This window comes from Mauremys reevesii, linkage group 1 (genome assembly GCF_016161935.1).
Source record: "Mauremys reevesii isolate NIE-2019 linkage group 1, ASM1616193v1, whole genome shotgun sequence".
NCBI classification, from domain to species: Eukaryota; Metazoa; Chordata; order Testudines; family Geoemydidae; genus Mauremys; species Mauremys reevesii.
The window spans coordinates 355,341,670-355,359,524 of record NC_052623.1 but is presented as its reverse complement, the minus strand read 5'-3'; the positions used below and the strand labels follow the sequence as shown (position 1 = coordinate 355,359,524).

At 54.4% G+C, this 17,855-nt stretch overlaps 1 protein-coding gene across 2 annotated transcripts in view; it reads left to right on the top strand.

Annotated features, from left to right (window-relative positions):
* The first annotated feature begins 677 nt into the window (after positions 1-677).
* TSPAN33 (tetraspanin 33) overlaps positions 678-17,855 on the top strand; it is a 37,439-nt gene continuing 20,261 nt past the window's right edge. The window contains exon 1 of one of the 2 annotated variants that reach the window (XM_039519923.1): positions 678-869. In XM_039519923.1, coding sequence (XP_039375857.1) covers positions 762-869 — 108 coding nt within the window. In that variant the 5' untranslated portion in view covers positions 678-761. The remainder of the gene's footprint in view (positions 870-17,855) is intronic. The other variant, XM_039519924.1, reaches the window with a different exon arrangement.

Below are 17,855 nucleotides of genomic sequence, written 5' to 3'. Positions count from 1 at the left end.
TATAGAATTAGAATTTATAATCCCTGTTCCATGATGAGAGATCTTTGAGCTATAACATATCTTAATTAAAACTATCTTTAGCTAGGTTTTTTCCTTAAAAAGCATTTTATCAAAAAAATCCGATTTAAATAAAAAAATCCACGACACCTTTGTATTTTATGTCTGATTTTGTAAGCAAGTCATTTTTAAGTGAGGTGAAACTTGGGGTACACAGACTCCTGAAAGGTTGAGAACCACTGCTGTCCAGCTGCCCCGAGATCCCAGTGCACATAGGCCGTCAGAGTTCTGGGCAAAGGGGATTCACAGATTCCAGTGGGGTTCCCCTTTTCCAGCTGAGCTGGTCTGGCACAGGGCACCCCTTCTCCTGGACCTGCAGAGCCGGGACATGTTGCTTCTTTAAGAACTTCTCCACCCCCACCCTTCTGGGTCCATGCCCGTCCCCTGCCCTCCCCCACCCGGGAAGCAGACGCTGCCCCTTTAAGACCTGCCCTTCCCCGGGGCTCGCCTCGCAGGTGTTGCCAGACGTGATTGATACAGAGCGTTCTGAGCAGGGGGCGCGGCGGGAGTGGAGTGACGCGGGAGAGCGACCAATAGGGAGGTAGGCGGTGGGGTCGCCGGGCCAATGGGCGGGCGAGGTGGGCGGGGCAAGGCTGGGGTCTGCCAGCTGGAGCTGGCGCTCGCGGTCGATCTGTGGCTGCGGCTGGCCAGGGCGGCCCTGGCTCCCATGGGCCGGCGGTGAGTGAGCGAGCCGGCCCGGGGTCATGCCCAGGCGGCTGGCGGGGCCCCCCGCGGGCCCCTACGGGGAGGATTTCTCCTTCGTGAGCCCGCTGGTGAAGTACCTGCTCTTCTTCTTCAACCTGCTCTTCTGGGTGCGTGGGGGCGAGAGCCGGGGGGGCAGGGGGCGAGAGCCGGGGGCGGGCAGCCGGGGGCAGGGGCGAGAACCGGGGGCGGGCAGCCGGGGGCAGGGGCGAGAGCCGGGGCGGGGCGGGCAGCCGGGGGTAGGGGCGAGAACCGGGGCGGCGGGCAGCCGGGGCGTAGGGGCGAGAACCGGGGCGGCGGGCAGCCGGGGCGTAGGGGCGAGAACCGGGGCGGCGGGCAGCCGGGGCGTAGGGGCGAGAACCGGGGCGGCGGGCAGCCGGGGCGTAGGGGCGAGAACCGGGGCGGCGGGCAGCTGGGGGCAGGGGCGAGAACCGGGGCGGGGGCAGCTGGGGCAGGGGCGAGAACCGGGGGCGGGGGCAGCCGGGGGTAGGGGCGAGAACCGGGGGCGGGGGCAGCCGGGGGTAGGGGCGAGAACCGGGGGCGGGGGCAGCCGGGGGCAGGGGCGAGAACCGGGGCGGCGGGCAGCTGGGGGCAGGGGAGAGAACCGGGGGCGGGGGCAGCCGGGCAGGGGCGAGAGCCGGGCGGCGGGCAGCCGGGGGTAGGGGCGAGAACCGGGGCGGCGGGCAGCTGGGGGCAGGGGCGAGAACCGGGGGCGGGCAGCCGGGGGTAGGGGCGAGAACCGGGGCGGCGGGCAGCTGGGGGGGGCACCTGGAGGGGGCAGCCGGGGGGCACCTGAAGCAGGGGGTGGGCAGCCGGGGGGCAAAGGGACAGCCAGCCCCATCCCTTGGCAGAGTGGGGAGTGATTCCCCTGTCTGGTGCATGGGGGGCCGGCAGGGCATGGGGCTGCCAGGGCATTGCCATGCCTGGGGGTCATGGCAGGGATGAACCCTCAGGTCAGAGGTGCGTGGGGATCTGGAGGGGAGGGCCAGGAGACGGTCCGTGGGTGGAGAAAAATGACCCCATAAAATTCAACCCAGCTAATGTTCTCTTCATCCCAGCTGTGCACAGGGCTCCCCACTCTTTAAGGAGCGCGGTCAGTTTCTTTTTAGCCATGTAATGGAGGAAGCGCTCTGTTTTTCCCTCTTTCTCCCCCTCTCTCTTTGCCTGCTCATTAATTTGGGCGGGGGGCGGGATATTTTTATTCCTAACAAAACCAGGAGCTGAGATGCTGTCCAGACCAAAATTGTACATGTAAAAAACCCTTCCCTGGGCTTCTGAAAGGAAAACCGAAAGAAGGGGAAAACTCTCATTTACTTCACCTGCACCTGAAAGGGGACTGGCTTCACTTTTGTGGTTGTGTTCAAATGTTAAAATCCAGGAAACCAGAAACAAAATGCATTGCTAGTCTCAGTAGGTTTTGTAAAACTGTCCGTCTCCCCCACTGCCTCCAACCCAGGTGCACGTATGGTAAAGGTTGTCTCTAACCTCCGTTGTGAGATGTATCCCTTTAAGAAGGGAGTGGTGCTTAGAATATCCGAAAGGTCACTGGATAGTGATCACAGTTCATTCAGCCCGGATAGAGTTATAAAGACAGCAACTCTGACCTGGTATGAACTTGACTGAGAATTGGGGAACAGCAGATAATGCTACACTTAAAGGGGCCTATTTGTATTTTTGGTGGTTGTTTAGACTTTGATTATTGTGTGAAATCGGTCAAAAGCGGTGGGGGGGACATGCAAAGGAAATCTCACTTGCTCTGAGTAGTTGGAAAGAAATGTGCTTCATGGACCTTCGGCCACTATCAGCAGCGGTGTCATGTCAGGATATGCCGTCCCTTTGCATAACCAGCTGAACGTAAATTTGGACACGTTTTGTCTCTATTGGTGTTTGTTGCTCTATGCATTTCTATTACACAGGGACCTGTGCGGTGCTGCATTGCTTGAGACTGTGGAATGGGGTTGCTAGTCAGCTATTGTATGACTTCTTCCCATATCTCATATACTTGTCTGGTTTCTTTTTTTTTCTTCAAAAAAGATCTTTTAATTAAGGGCGGTAAGAGGGGGAAAAAAATAAGTATCCCTGTTCTCCTTGCCCTTCAAAGCCTGTAGAATTTACTGGAACATTGACTTTAAAAATCACACATCCCTTTGGCTTTTTTTAAACACACTATGGATCTTTGTTCCTGTCTTACACCGTCAGTTTCCACTTCTGCTTTGTGTGGATTTTCTTGAGACTGGCAGGCCAGAGACAGAGAGAGATTCTTTATTTTTAAAAGAAAATGTGATCGCTGCGTAGCAACATTGGGGACACTCCTTTGCATATTTTTAAATCGACTGTATTTCCAGCTGATGTTGCCTGTTTGATATTAGCAGTAACTTCACTTCACTGTACTAACTGGAGTAATGTCTTGGGGTAAAAAGAAGGTGCTTTTAGAGCTTAGAATGGCTACACATTAGGCCTGTATGCCCAGACCTACCCTGTAGGCACCGTCAGGTTGGCTGGCTGTTTCCAGTGCTGCTGAGTGAATTTGTTGCCATGTAGAACATCCTTTGCAGTTCATCTGCTTTGCTCTCTTTTTCCCAGGTTCGCGTAGTTCAGACAAGTGTTCAGAGCTTACTGGAGTTGCCATAGTCAGACTATCTTTGCTCGGGGAGCACAGTGTCTGAGAAGGGCTAGACGCAGGCCAGAGAACAGAAAGATCTGCTCTGATTTATCTGGTCAGCCCTGTAAACAGCTCCCTGGTCAGATGTGCCTTCCCCAATGAACTTACGAACCTTACAGCTGTGCCCAGCATACGTGGGGGGCGGTTGCTGGTTGTCTCCAGCACTGTCCTTCGTCTTAACTGGCGAGTCTTTGTTCCCTGAACTGAACATCAGGTTGTCAGTTTCCGCAGGTAGCGTTGTGTAGAGAAGACTTGGAGATAAAAGAATTGCTGTGAACTGGCGGGGGCTTCAGAGGAACGCTCTTGATCTGCATGCCAGTGGGGGGGTCTTGTGCTAGCAATGCACGCGCGTGCACGTACTGCGGTGCTAGTGAAAAGGGTTTGCGTAGCTGCCGAACAGGGACCGCGTGGACAATGGCAGCCTTCCCACAGCCTCCTGCCCATGTTCTCAACCATGTCCAGGGCCACCTTGGAGTAAAAACAGTTCAGTCTCCGTGGCACGTTCGTTCCTTGTCGCCTCTGCTGCGATTGTTGGTTAGGAAGGAGACTTTTTGTGGGGTGGCCGCCTGCCCCCTGGAAATGGGGCTGAGATCCCATCTCCTTTCCCAGTGGCTTCCCAGATCCATTGGCGATTGGCTTTCTCTGCCTGTCTTCCGTCTGCAGTCCTGGTGCAGCGCCTGTCCCCGTTGAACACTATGGTGTTATCATCTCCCTGTAAAATCCCAAGAAGAGGAGGAAGCATCAAATATGGTAGTTTCACAAGTTGATCTCGTCCATCTGAATGGACTTGGGCCGGCTCAGTGTAAAAGTGAAATTGACTTCGAACCTAGAATAAACGTACAGCTGTCAATACCTCCTGGGTCACCCATTTCTCTCTCCCGATGCACTTTGAACCCTCCCTTGGCCAATGATGTTTCCTTTAATAGCTGAGATCCTTAGAGTGGTCCTCTGACTGGGAAGCAGGACCTCACAGCGTTGTCACTTGTAGCTTGCCAGGAACTGCCCCAAAACCCCCTGTACTTCCAGTCTAGCAGAATCCTCTGCTTCTAGCTTTCTTGCCTTGATCTGTTTGTATTGGCATCTACATCGCTGTCTAGTGGTCCGAGCTGGGGGGCCTGGGAGTCAGGTGATATTCCTGGCTTTGCTGCTGGACTCCCAGGCCTTGCCTACACAAGAAGGGGTTTGCTAGTGTACCAGCAAAAGGGCTTGCACCCCCCAGTATAACTGCATCTACACTGGGGGTTGCCAGCATGACTGTATTCTGTAGAGGTGTATTGATTATTTTCTTCACACTCCGAACCAACATAGCTATTCCAGCTCTAAATACACCTGGCGCAGGCCACAGTAGGTCACTTTCCCTGCCTGTAAAACAGGGATTTGACTCCGAGGAGTTGAGGATTAACTAATTGTCCCTTGCAAAGAACACAGAGTTCTTCTGCCAGGAGGTGCAACGAGGTCAAATGAGGCTCGCTCCGATAAAGGCTCCAGACCCAGCCTAGCCAGGGGGACATCTGTCACCCTTGTGGGTGCAGCTTTGGCGTGATCGGGGCCAGAGGGAACCTGCCGCCCGAGAGAAGAGCGCATGGAGGAGGCAGTTTCTTGCCTCTTCTTGTTATAAGGCACATCCCTGTGCGGTGCTTGCTGCTTTGTCCTTCATCTGATCTGGTGGGCTTTCACCCCGACGCTTCTCTCCGGCCTGATCGCGCTGGATCTAGAGACAGGGACGGTGGCAGCAAAGTGCCCAGGCTCAGTATTGTAGTGGGAGGAGGGAGCCAGCAACGTGGTTGCCCTTCCCCTTCGCAAAGGGGAACCAGTGTCCCTCAGAACAGCCTTGGGCTCGGGGGCTCCTTTCAGAGCCCACCAGCCCTGCCCCTTGGTTAGCTGGCGCTGCTGCTGTAAATGGGCGCAGCAATTCCTGGTCAGAAGTGCAAACGCATTCCAAGTGCGTGTGCGGGAGTCCCCCTCCGTCTGCCCTCTTGCAATGCTGCAGAAATGCCGGGGGCTGGAGTGGTGCGGAGCGGGCCATGGGCATTGCAGACCTCGCCACCGGCCTTCCGAATTCATGCAGCCCTGGGGAGTCTGGCCTCGCTGCGTGCCCCAAGAGAGTGATGGGAATTCGGGGTCGTTGGCCGGTGGGGATGGAAAACGTGCGATTCGGGGGATGGCAAAAACCAGAGCGCAAAGGACGGGGTGGGGGGGCTGCTTCAAAAGCCCCACCCCAAAAGAAATGCTGTCAGCATGTTTCTAAGCAGAGACCTGCCAGGCTGGGCCAGCCATGCCCGGGCTTCCCGTGCCGCTTGCACGCACCGTAATTACGGCTGCCTGCGTTATCCAATTACCTGCCTGGCACTTTCCTTTGCAGCTCATCTAATCCGGTCAGTCGTCGCGTGATTGTTTTTATTTGGCTTGCGGGGGGGGCGGGGGAGCAGACACATCCCTCACTCCCCCGCATGCCCATTGCAAATAGCACAGGTGGAAAGTAAAGAGTTAAATCAGGCTGGGTGGGTTTAGAGGTTAAACCAAGGAGCAGGCAGGGGGATACATTCATTGGGGAAGCCGTCCCATACCGGCTGAACTGCCCCATGGAGCAGGGCTCTGGCATGTAACGACTCCTTGGTTCTCAGCAGGGGCGGGCAAAGCCCTGTCCTTGAGTGAAACCCCGGCTTGTGTTCCCTGCTGGGCCGCTAATTGAATTAGAATCCCTCTGGCCACCCAACGGAGAGGGCGCGCCCCAGCCTCGGGATGCAGATTACAGCACTTTATATAGCTAACGAGCTGCGCTGGCAGCTGAACAGAGGAGCGTAATGAGCTCGGGGAAGAGCCAGGGTCCCTGGAGGAACGTGCTGGGGATGGGGTGATTCCCACGCGTGTGACTTGCTTTCCGCTGACTTTGTAATGAGATGCACTGACTGGGTGGCTTTGATTATTTTAACTTCCACGGGAAGGAGCTTTGCTTGTGGTGCAGGGAATATTAATGCAGCTGAGTTCTGGTATTTCCCCCACCACCCAATTCCTGCCCAATCCTGGGCCCTCCACCCCCAGTGGCGTCCATCCAGGCAGTTTGAGGAAGAGGGACCCACTGTCCTGTGACCAGGCCCCTTTGGGGAAGTGCTGCCACCTGAATGCAGTTAAAGAAATGCAGAAGCAGGAGAGGGAAGCATCTGTATAGAATTCCCCTTGCAGAATCTGGCTGTAGAATCTTCCGTATGTTGGGGGGAGGTGTGGGGACTTAAGGGCCTGTATTAAATAGGAAAAATTCCCAGTTTCTTTCGCCCCAACCCACGCCAAGCCCTGTGTGTGGAGATGTGGCTCTGCTCTGAGCAGAGTATCAGGGGGTAGCTGTGTTAGTCTGTATCCCCCAAAACAACGAGGAGTCCGGTGGCACCTTAAAGACTAACAGATTTATTTGGGCATAAGCTTTCATGGGTAAAAAACCACTTCTTCAGATGCATGGAGTGAAAATGACAGCTGCAGGCATTGTATACTGACACATGAAGAGAAGGGAGTTACCTCACAAGTGGAGAACCAGTGACAGGGCCAATTCGATCAGGGTGGCCGTAGTCCACTCCCAATAATAGATGAGGCGGTCTCAGTTCCAGGAGAGGCAAAGCTGCTTCTGTAATGGGCCAGCCACTCCCAGTCTCTATTCAAGCCCAAATTAATGGTGTTAAATTTGCAAATGAATTTTAGTTCTGCAGTTTCTCTGACGTCTGTTTCTGAAGTTTTTTTTTTTGTTCAAGAATAGTGACTTTAAAATCTGTTATAGAATGTCCAGGGAGGTTGAAGTGTTCACCTGCTGGCTTTTGTATGTTACCAGTCCTGATGTCCGATTTGTGTAGCTAAGCAGTCACCATCTGCCTTGCAGATTTAGGTGCTTGGAAGAGCAAACCCAGGCGAGAGAATTGCATGCAAAGGACTGACCCTGGCTTAGCGCCGAGTTACAGCAGTAAGGGGGGAAGTTAGGGACTGATTCCCAGACGGTGCCCCCAGCTCCTATGGACTCCAGCTCCTGTGACCTGCCTTTGGGCATTGCTTTCTGAGCAGGTCACAGTGGGTCCGTCTGTCTACACCGCAGTAAAAGATCAGCGAAAGCGAATCTCCTGACTTGGCCTCACAGGGCTCAGGCTTCAGGGCTAAAACAGCAATGTCGAAGTTGGGGCTTGTGCTGGAGCCCGGGCCGAGAAACCCTGCGAGGGTGGAGGGTTTCGGATCCTGGGCTCCGGCCTGAGCCCGAATCTCTACTCTGCCTTTTTAGCCCTGCAAACCTGAGTCGGTTGACCCAGGTTCTGAGTCGCCATGGGGGGGGGGGTTTCTTTGCAGTGTAGACATACCCTGTGGTCCATGCATCCCCGTGTGGGCGGGCGGGAGATGGAGAAGTGTGTGAAATTATCTCATCCAGCAGCTGAGGCTTCGTATAAAAGAAAGAACCACCCGAACTCTACAGAGTGGCTGTATTTTGTATATTGCAGCCAACAAAAACTTTCTTGCCAAATGCTCTGAATGTTTAATTGTCTATTGTTTCCCGCGATCCTAGATGTCCGCCTTGGGATTGTATTTTTCCAGTGCGTTAGCACGTCAGAGTCCCTGAGGCTGTACAGAGACCTAGGAAGACACCGTACTTGCCCCCAGGAGCTTACCAGCTTAACTAGACAAAACAGACTTGCAGAAATAGGCAGGCACCATACACACACGTTGTTTGAGGGGGTGTTAAGACACGTCTAACCTGTGGGGTTTGGTTTTTGTGTGTCTCACTTCCCTGCCCCCTTTACCAGCCATTAACATCCACAGATTTGCGGGGGGAGCGGGGCGGGGAGGAGGAGCAAAATCATACAAGTCACTTTTGAAAACGTTTGCCTGGGTGTCCTCGACGTCTGTCTGCGCGGCCAACTCCTAACTTCCTAAAGGGGCTTGATTTTTCTGAGCACTTTCAGCTGAAAATCAGACCGTGTAAAGGGATGTTTATGCTGCAGTTCGCAGCGAGCTACCTGGGCCAGCTAAACAGACTCACCTTTCTGGGGTTCGAAATAGCCGTGTGGATGTTGGAGCTCCAGCAGAGACCCCTGAGCCGCCAGAGTTCAAGCCCACCCAACCCCCTAGGCTTCGCTCAGTGCCTAACCTTAGTCTCCGCTGGAGCTGCAGCATCCACGCAGCTAATTTTTAGTGTGTTAACGTAAGTGGGGCTGAGGTTACAGACGTGTCCTCAGGTGTCTGAAACTGCCCAATCCTCCACAGTCACCAGCTCGCTTGAAAATCTCGGCCACTGTCTTATTTTTCTTTAAACTTCCCCATGACACACTGTCAGAAGGTGGCTTTTAGAATTTTAAACCCCAGGTCAGCTGACAGTACCACGGCTCTCCTGATTGCAGGTGGGGGCAGCGGGCCATGCCTGTCCCCTAAAAATAATTACAGATAGAGCCGTGTTGCTGAAGAGCCCGCGTTCAGCACTGGCTTTACCGAAGCTGCTGCTCCCAGATGATAACAGGTCCCCCCGGCTCTTTTGGGACAACTTTAAGCACCAGAAAGAGGCGCTGTGTCTAACTTGTATTACTGCCTCCCTGGGAGACGTCTTTGTAACCCCTGTAATTTCAGCCTGTTCAAAATATTGGAAAAGAAAACGAATCCTCTAAGGCAGCGGTTCTCAAATTTTACCAACCTGAGGAACCCCATTTTGATTTAAAAATTTTTCATGGACCCCCCCAACCCGACTTCTAATTTTCCCTGGGGGTGCTCAACCCCACTCGGCTCCGGAACCTGCCCCCACTCCACCCCTTCCCCCAAAGTCCCTCCCCCACTCCCTGCACCCGCTTCACCCCCAACCCTCCTCTTCCCGCCTCCTCCCTCAAGCAGGCCCCATCCCCGCTCCTTCCCAGCACAGCTGTTCTGCGGCGTGCAGGAGGCACTGGGAGGGAGGGGAAGGAGTTGATCAGTGGGGCCGGCGACCTCGGACTTGACTCATGGCCCCCTTGGAGCCGGACGTGACTCGCAGACCCCTTGGAGTACCCCGTGGACCCCAGTTTGAGAACCACTGTGCTAAGGAGGCGCTTTAGAAAATAGAACAGTGTTTTTTGGGGGGAGATGGCGAAGGGGGCTGTCAGTAGCATAATGCCCAGCACGTTAAAATCTTGTAAAGGATTTTACCAAAAAGTGCTGGGTGAATTTCAGTCCCTGCAGAAGACCAGCATATGGTGTCTATATATCCCTTAAGCCCCTTATTGTTTGCAAAAAGAACTGGTGTAATTGTGGCACCTTGGAGACTAATAAATTTATTGGGGCATAAGCTTTTGTGGGCTCAAACCCACTTCGTCGGATGCTTGCAGTGTTCTGCAAGCACGAAAGCTTGTCTGTCTCACTGGCAAAAGCTGGTGCAGTAAAAGATGTGTTTACCTCATCCGCCTTGTCTCTCTCTCGAGCATAGTGGAGGTAAAGTGACACCCAGGAGACCGTGCATTAGGTATCCATGGGGATGGATTTGATTCATTATAAGTATAAAAGCTCTCGTGAAATGAGAAGGAAATGCATGGGAGAGTTAAAGGCGTGCACCCGTACGAGAGCGGGCAGCTAGTGAATGCAGCCTATACAATGAAACTGACTAGTTTGGTCTAGTTTAATGCTAAATATGGCATGAAACGCCCCTAGTACAGTAAATCAGGCTTTGCTAAAATGTTGTTTTAATAATCTAACCAAGGGAAGGACACCCTGTGAAAGGACTCGTATTTAGGCGGTGTCGCTTTAAAATCGAAAGGGTGGACTGCCCCAGCGCTCAGGCCACAATGTTCTTTCTCCTGCTGTGCAAGGCTGCTGCTGGGCGTCTCTCCCCCAGCACAGATCTTTCCTCTTCTGAGAGCCATTGTGCTGGCTGAATCGCTCCAGCTGCCTTCTGAACAGCCCTGGCGTGCGCGTTTGGCTGCTGCTCCCGCTCCACCACCTCCAGACTAGTTCCTTGTGTTTTCGTCTTGTCTCTGGCTTATAAACGCTCTCCGTGTCGGGGCCGCCTGATGTTCCCCGGCAGCTGCAGCGGCCTGCACCCGGGTTCTGGAGCTGGGTTGTGGTGGTCACGGGTGCGGTGCCCCACAGAGGTGCTGGGCCCTCGGGGGGTGCCAGGGTTCCTTTGGTCCGAGAGCATTGCATCCTGGGCGTGCTCTGAGCGTGAAGCGGCCGTGCAGCGTGCCAGCACTAGTGAGCCAGGGAGCACGTAGTGCAAAACACAACGGCCTGGGGGGCTAAAATTGGTCTGAATGGGACGAAGAGAGATTGCCACCGGAAAAAGAAAATCTTGGTTCATACGGGATGAAATGAAACTGTCCGCTCCTCTCTGGCCGAGAGACTCCAGCCCGGGGCTGCTGTGCCTTGGGGGGCAGACTGTGCCCCTTTGGAGGTCTCCCAAGGGGAGCAGGGCCCCGTCCCATGGTCTCCAGAAGCAGCGATGGCCCGACTGCATCCTTGATCTGGGAGCTTTTTGGTGTGTGCCATGCACCTGGGCGTCAGAGGATTCAGGGGGCCTGGCGCAAGGCGAGGGAGCTGCGGTGCTTGTACTCACCCAGTGGTGGTCCCGGTCTTCGGCAGTGGGGCCCTTCAGTCATTCTGCATCTTCGGCAGCACTGAAGGCCCCCCCACCGCCAAAATGCCGCCGAAGACCTGGACTGCCGCCGGGCCAGGGCTCGCGGGGCCCCTGGGGGGCCTGGGGCAAATTGCCCCACTTGCCCCCCCCGGGCGGAAGCGGAGGGGACTGTGCCACTAGCTGCCTACGCATCCCACCTCGCTTGTCTCCCCAGGATGCCGCAAGCTCCATCCACTTCACTGGCCCTGGGTGTGAGCTGCCCGATGACTCCTGTGCCAGCACCTGGGGTCTCGTGGCTTATCCCTCCCGTGGCCTGTCGGCCCATCTGGGGCTGGAAACGTCCGTGGGTCCCTGCACCGAGGTCAGCAAGGGCCATCGGGGGCTCCGAGCCGTGTTGCTTTGTCAGCGGGTTTGGCTGGAGGTGGCCGGCGAGGAAAGAGAATGGAAGATAAAGGGCACCCGGGCGCGGTAGCACCGCAGCAGGCTGGCAGGGCAGACGCATCTGCCGTTCAGGCTGGGTAGCTGAGCCCGTGATCCGTCACTCAGCCGTGTCTGGATGGAGCATTACAGCAGGCACCGTGTGCAGCTATCCAGAACTCGGTGCGTGAATGGCTGGGGTGGGGGCTGAGTCGTTTACATACATTTAAATGTTGTCACTTGTCCCGGGCATAACTTTGCATCACTCCAGTGGAGTTGGGATTTCTTCTGACCTGGGTTCGGATAGCTCCACTGCTAGGGGGGCGTCTGGCGCGGGGCGGCCTTCCCCGGCGTTTTAACACCCCATGTGCCCCAGGCCTGCTCTGTGTGGGGTTGGCTGCTGAAGCGCCGGTGGATGCCGATGCAGATGAAGGCAGTCGGGGATTTCTAGGGAGGGGAACGGCCTGGCGCAGATACAGCCCACAGGGTGACTTGCGTGTGAAATGACTGGCAGTCTGGAGGCACGGGGAGCTCTCAGCATCTGTGGGTCTGTGTAAAGGGCTCTAAGGATCAAGAAAAGATGGCACTGTGGGGCTGCTTCCTCTTGGAGGTCTCCAACTGATTCTGTTCCCCCCCGTTGCCTCCCCTGTCGTGTGAAAACCCAGCTGTTCTCTTTGCCTCGCACACGATCCCAAGTAACCTGCCGTCTGAACCTAACTAACGCTTCAATTGATTTGATTATTCACTTCTATTTAATAGCCCCACGTTCTGCATTGCGTCCTAGTGCTGTACGAACATGTGCTGTTACAAAGCCAGCTCTGGCTGCTGTCCTGGCAGCCCAGCTACGCCGCTGCAGGGTAGGTCACTGGCAGCAGAGATCAGACCAAAGACCTCTGGATCTAAAAGCCTGGGCCTTTCTAAGGGACCTCAGGTCTGTAAGCTAAGGGTGTGACAAACTTGTCAGTGTCTATATATGGCCCAGCCACCAGCAGAGGGGAGCAGACCACCGCACTGAGTAGGGGTGGATAACGCTAACGCTAATTCAGGTGGAGCTGAGCCAGTGGGAGCAATGCTGAGAAAGTCGTGCAAAAATCTCTCTAGTGTAGCACAGACTCCGGTGCCGCCGTACCGAGCAGGTGGGGTTTGCGTGGCAATCGCAAGGAGCAGAGAGCTTGATCTAAACTGTGTGTGTTCCGGGTGTACAGGCCATAGGGGTGCAAGTGGGGAAAACCTGCTGGGGTAGGAGGCAGAGCAGATTTCCTCCTCTAGCTGCCTGGGTTCTGCAGGGCTGACAGGGATAAACGTGTGTATGAAAACCAATACAGCTGAGAGAGGCTGTGTGAAAAAGGTCCCTTTTCTCTTCCGCCTGTAGCTGCACTTCAGATCAGACGTAAGCCAAACTTTAGACTCTGTAAAAGTGTGTGTGTGTGTGTGTATTTTCCTAATTGCCTAGTGGCCCCAGCCAAGACTGAGGCTACGTTATGGTAGGCAACAGCCTTCGTGCTGAAGCGCTTGCAAGCTAAATGGACAGGACAGGTGAAGGGTGGGAGGGGAAATGGAGGCACGGGGCGGGGTTGTGTTACACCTGTGGTTGCACAGAGGCTCTATGGCAGAGCTGGGGGTGGTAGGATTTTGTTTAGAGTCTGTGCTCCTCCGGGCTGCCCGTCTTGGTACGGGGCTGAGTGCTTGGATGGTGCTCAGGTAACAAAGGGTGTTTAAAACACCTAGACTGAGGTTTAACATGGGGCTGTCCTGTTTGAAATGTAAGTGCTGGAGGCTGTTTTTACTTCGCTGTTGCTCTCAGAAGCAGCAGCAAAGCATAGGCCCTGGAGTGAGGGGGGGTTCCTTCTAGGGTGCTCTAAACCCCAGAACCCGTTAGCCTCCGAACTCCACCTTCGGCTTCCCAGGAAAGCCGTCCCGCTCGCATGCAACTGCCCGAGTGTCTGTGCTTGGCTCCTGCCCGCTCAGCCGGGCCACCTGGCGTTGGTGCTGGTTTCAGCACAAGGCCGGTCAGTGAGCTCTCAGGCCTCGTCTAGCCTCCTGCCCCGTGTGCCTGAGGGCTGGCTCGGCTATTTCTCAGGGCTCAGGCGGCTGGGATGTGTGTCTGAGCCTTGGTCTACGCTGAGAGTTTAGGTCAAATTTAGCAGCGTTAGATCGATTTAACCCTGCACCCATCCACACGACGAAGCCGTTATTTTTTACTTAAAGGGCTGTTAAAATCGATTTCTGTACTCCTCGCCCGACGAGGGGATTGGCGCTGAAATCAACCTTGCCGGATCGAATTTGGGGTAGTGTGGACGCAATTTGACAGTATTGGCCTCCGGGAGCTATCCCAGAGTGCTCCGTTGTGACCACTCTGGACAGAGCTCTCAACTCCGATGCACTGGCCAGGTAGACAGCAAAAGGCCCGCGAACTTTTGAATCTCATTTCCTGTTTGGCCAGCGCGGCAAGGTGCAGGTGAGTGCAGATCTCATCAGCAGAGGAGTCCCAGGATCACAAAAGAGCCCCAGCATGGACCGAACGGGAGGTCCGGGATCTGCTCGCCATATGGGGAGACGAATCCGTGCTAGCTGAACTCCGTTCCAAAAGATGAAATGCCCAAACATTTGAAAAAATCTCCAAGGGCATGAAGGACAGAGGCTGTAACAGGGACTAGCAGCAGTGCTGCGTGAAACTTAAGGAGCTGAGGCGAACCTACTAAAAAACCGGAGAGGCAAATGGCCGGTTCAGGTCAGAGCTCCAGACATGCCGCTTCTATGCTGAGCTGCATGCCATGCTAGGAGGTGCAGCCACCACTATGCCACCCCTGTGCCTTGACTCCATCAATGGAGTAGCACGCAACAGGGAAGCGGGTTTTGGGTACGAGGAAGATGATAGCTCATTGCAAGGAAGTGGAGAAACCATTTTCCCCGACAGCCAGGAACTGTTTCTCATCCTGGACCTGGAGTCAGTACCCCCCGAACCCAGCCAAGGCAGCATTCCGGGCCTGCCAGGTGGAGAAGGGACCTCTGGTGAGTGTACCTTTGTAAATATTATACATGGTTTAAAAGCAGGCGTGTTTAATGATTGATTTGCCCTGGCATTCACGGCCAGTACAGCTACTGGAAAAATCTGCTCACGTGTCTGGGGATGGAGCGGAAATCCTCCAGGGACATCTCCATAAAGCTCTCCTGGATGTACTCCCAAAGCCTTTGCAAAAGGTTTCTGGGGAGGGCTGCTTTATTCCGTCCTCCATGGTAGGACACTTTACCACGCCAGGCCAGTAGCATGTAGTCTGGAATCATTGAATAATAAAGCATGGCAGCGTATGGTCCCGGTGTTTGCTGGCATTCAAACAGCATCCGTTCTTTATCTCAGGAGAGTGATATCATTCCTGGTCACCTGGTTGAAACAGGGTGATTTTATTAAGGGGACAGTCAGAGGTGCCCATTCCTGCTAGGCTGTTTGCCTCTGGCTGAACAGAAACGTTCCCCGCCGTTAGCCACGCAGTGGGGGGAGGGGCGAAGCGATCATCCCGGAGAATTGGGCGTGGGGGGGAGGAGGTTAGGTGGGTTTGTGCTGCACATTAACCCGAAAACCGCAGCCCCTCCTCCTTTTAAATGGCCAACCCAATGGCTGCTTGGTATGGGAAATGAGGGCGCTGCTGTTTGAAACCATTCCCACATGTTATGAAGGTTAAAAGAGCCAAAAGATTGTCTTACCGTGGCTGCCTGCAAGCCGAATTCTGTTGCCTGGCCCTGCATGAAAGATCTCTCACACCAAACCGGCATACCCTCAGTAAGAGGCAAAACGCGACCTTATACCGAAGGTATAACCTAAAACCTTGTTAACAGCAAGGTTTACTGTGGAAGAGTTACCCATTGTTCTCTAAAATGTCTTTTTAACTACCACTCTCCCTTTTTTTCCCTCCACCAGCTGCAAATGTTTCAACGCTCACACTATCTTCTCCTTCCCAGAGGCTAGCGAAGATTAGAAGGTGAAAAAAACGCACTCATGATGAAATGTTCTCTGAGCTCATGCAGTCCTCCCACACTGAAAGAGCCCAGCAGAATGCGTGGCGGCAGACAGTGTCAGAGTCCAGGAAAGCACAATATGAACGCGAGGACAGGTGGTGGGCTGAAGATAATAGGTGGCGTCAGCTTGGTGACAGAAGGCAAGAGGCAATGCTGAGGCTACTGGAGCATCAAACTCGTATGCTCCAGCGTATGGTTGAGGTTCAGGAGAGGCAGCTTGAGCACACCGCCGCTGTGACAGCCCCTGTGTAGCCAGCAGCCCGCCTCCTCACCCAGACACCCAAGAACGTGGTGGGGGGGCCTCCAGCCACTCCACCCTAAAGGACTGCCCAAGCAACAGAAAGCTGGCATTCAATACGTTTTAAAGTGCAGTGTGGCCTTGTCCTTCCCTCCTCCCCCACCCCTCCTGGGTTACCTTGGCAGTCATCCCCCTATTTGCGTTATGAATTAATAAAGAATGCATGAATGTGAAGCAACAATGACTTCATTGTCTCTGCAAGCGGTGATCAAAGTGGGGAGGGGAGGGTGTTTAGCTTACAGGGAAGTAGAGTGAACCAAGGGGGAGTGGGGGGGGCTCATCAAGGATAAACAAACAGAACTTTCACACCGTAGCCTGGCCAGTCATGAAACTGGTTTTCAAAGCTTCTCTGATAACCACCCTGGTGTCTGGCTGCGTGTAATCAGCATCCAGGCAATTTGCCTTAACCTCCCACCCCACCATAAACGTCTCCCCCTTACTCTCACAGATATTGTGGCGTGCACAGCGAGTGGTAACAATGAGAATATTGGTTTCGCTGAGGTCTATCCAAGTCAGTAAACTGCGCCAGCGCGCTTTTAAACGTCCAAAAGCACACACTACCACCATTCTGCACTTGCTCAGCCTGTAGTCGAACAGCTCCTGACGACTGTCCAGGCTGCCTGTGTATGGCTTCATGAGCCATGGCATTAAGGGGTAGGCTGGGTCCCCAAGGATAACTATAGGCATTTCAACATCCCCAACGGTTATTTTCTGGTCTGGGAAGAAAGTCCCTTCCTGCAGCTTTTGAAACAGACCGGAGTTCCTGAAGATGCGAGCGTCACGTACCTTTCCCGGCCATCCCACGTTGATGTTGGTGAAATGTCCCTTGTGATGCACCAGTGCTTGCAGCACCATTGAAAAATACCCCTTGTGGTTTATGTACTCGCTGGCGTGGTGCTCCGGTGCCAAGACAGGGATATGGGTTCCATCTATCGCCCCACCACAGTTAGGGAATCTCATTGCAACAAAGCCATCCACTATGGCCTGCACGTTTCCCAGAGTCACTACCCTTGATAGCAGCAGCTCTTTGATTGCGTTGGCTACTTGGATCACAGCAGCCCCCACAGTTGATTTGCCCACTCCAAATTGATTCCTGACTGACCGGTAGCTCTCTGGCATTGCAGGCTTCCAGAGGGCTATCGCCACTCACTTGTGAACTGTGAGGGCTGCTTTCATCTTGGTATTCTGGCGCTTCAGGGCAGGGGAAAGCAAGTCACAAAGTTCCATGCAAGTGGCCCTTATGCAAACAAAAGTTTTGCAGCCACTGGGAATTGTCCCAGACCTGCAACACTATGCAGTCCCACCAGTCTGTGCTTGTTTCCTGGGCCCAGAATTGGCGTTCCATGGCATGAACCTGCCCCATTAACACCATGATGTCCACATTGCCGGGGCCTGTACTTTGAGAGAAGTCTATGTCCATGTCCTCATCACTGCGCTGCCTCTCCTGGTTTTGCTTTTGCAAGTTCTGGTTCTGCATATACTGCAGGATAAGGTGCGTGGTGTTCACAGTGCTCCTAATTGCGGCGGTGACCTGAGCAGGCTCCATGCTTGCTGTGGTATGGCGTCTGGGCTGAAAAAAGACTCAAAATGATTGTCTGCTGTTGCTCTGATGGAGGGAGGGGCGACTGATGACATGGCCTACAGGGTTGTCACATAGAATGGCCCCCTCAAGGATTGAACTCTCAACCCTGGGTTTAGCAGGCCAATGCTCAAACCACTGAGCTATCCCTCCCCTGCCCACTATTCACCGGGGGAGGGAAGAATACAAATGAATACAAAACAAATCTGGTCTCTATTGTTTTGATCCACTCCATCTCTCCTATACATCTTAGCCTGGCAGCAGACGGTGCAGTGTGACTGCTGGCCATCGTCGTCTCCTGGGTGCTTGCCAGAAGACGGTGAAGTACGACTGCTGGCCATTGTTGTCTCCCATCGTGTCCAGGCGCCCCGACCGACCTCACCGAAGTCGGCTAAAAGAGCACCCAGGAGACGCCGATGATGGCTACCAGTTGTAATGCACCGTCTGCTGCCAAAAGGCAATGAGCTGCTGCTGTGTAGCAACACAGTCCCACAGCTGCCAGCACAGGAGACGTATGGTGACGGTGAGCTGAGCAGGATCCATGCTTGCCGTGGTATGGTGTCTGCAC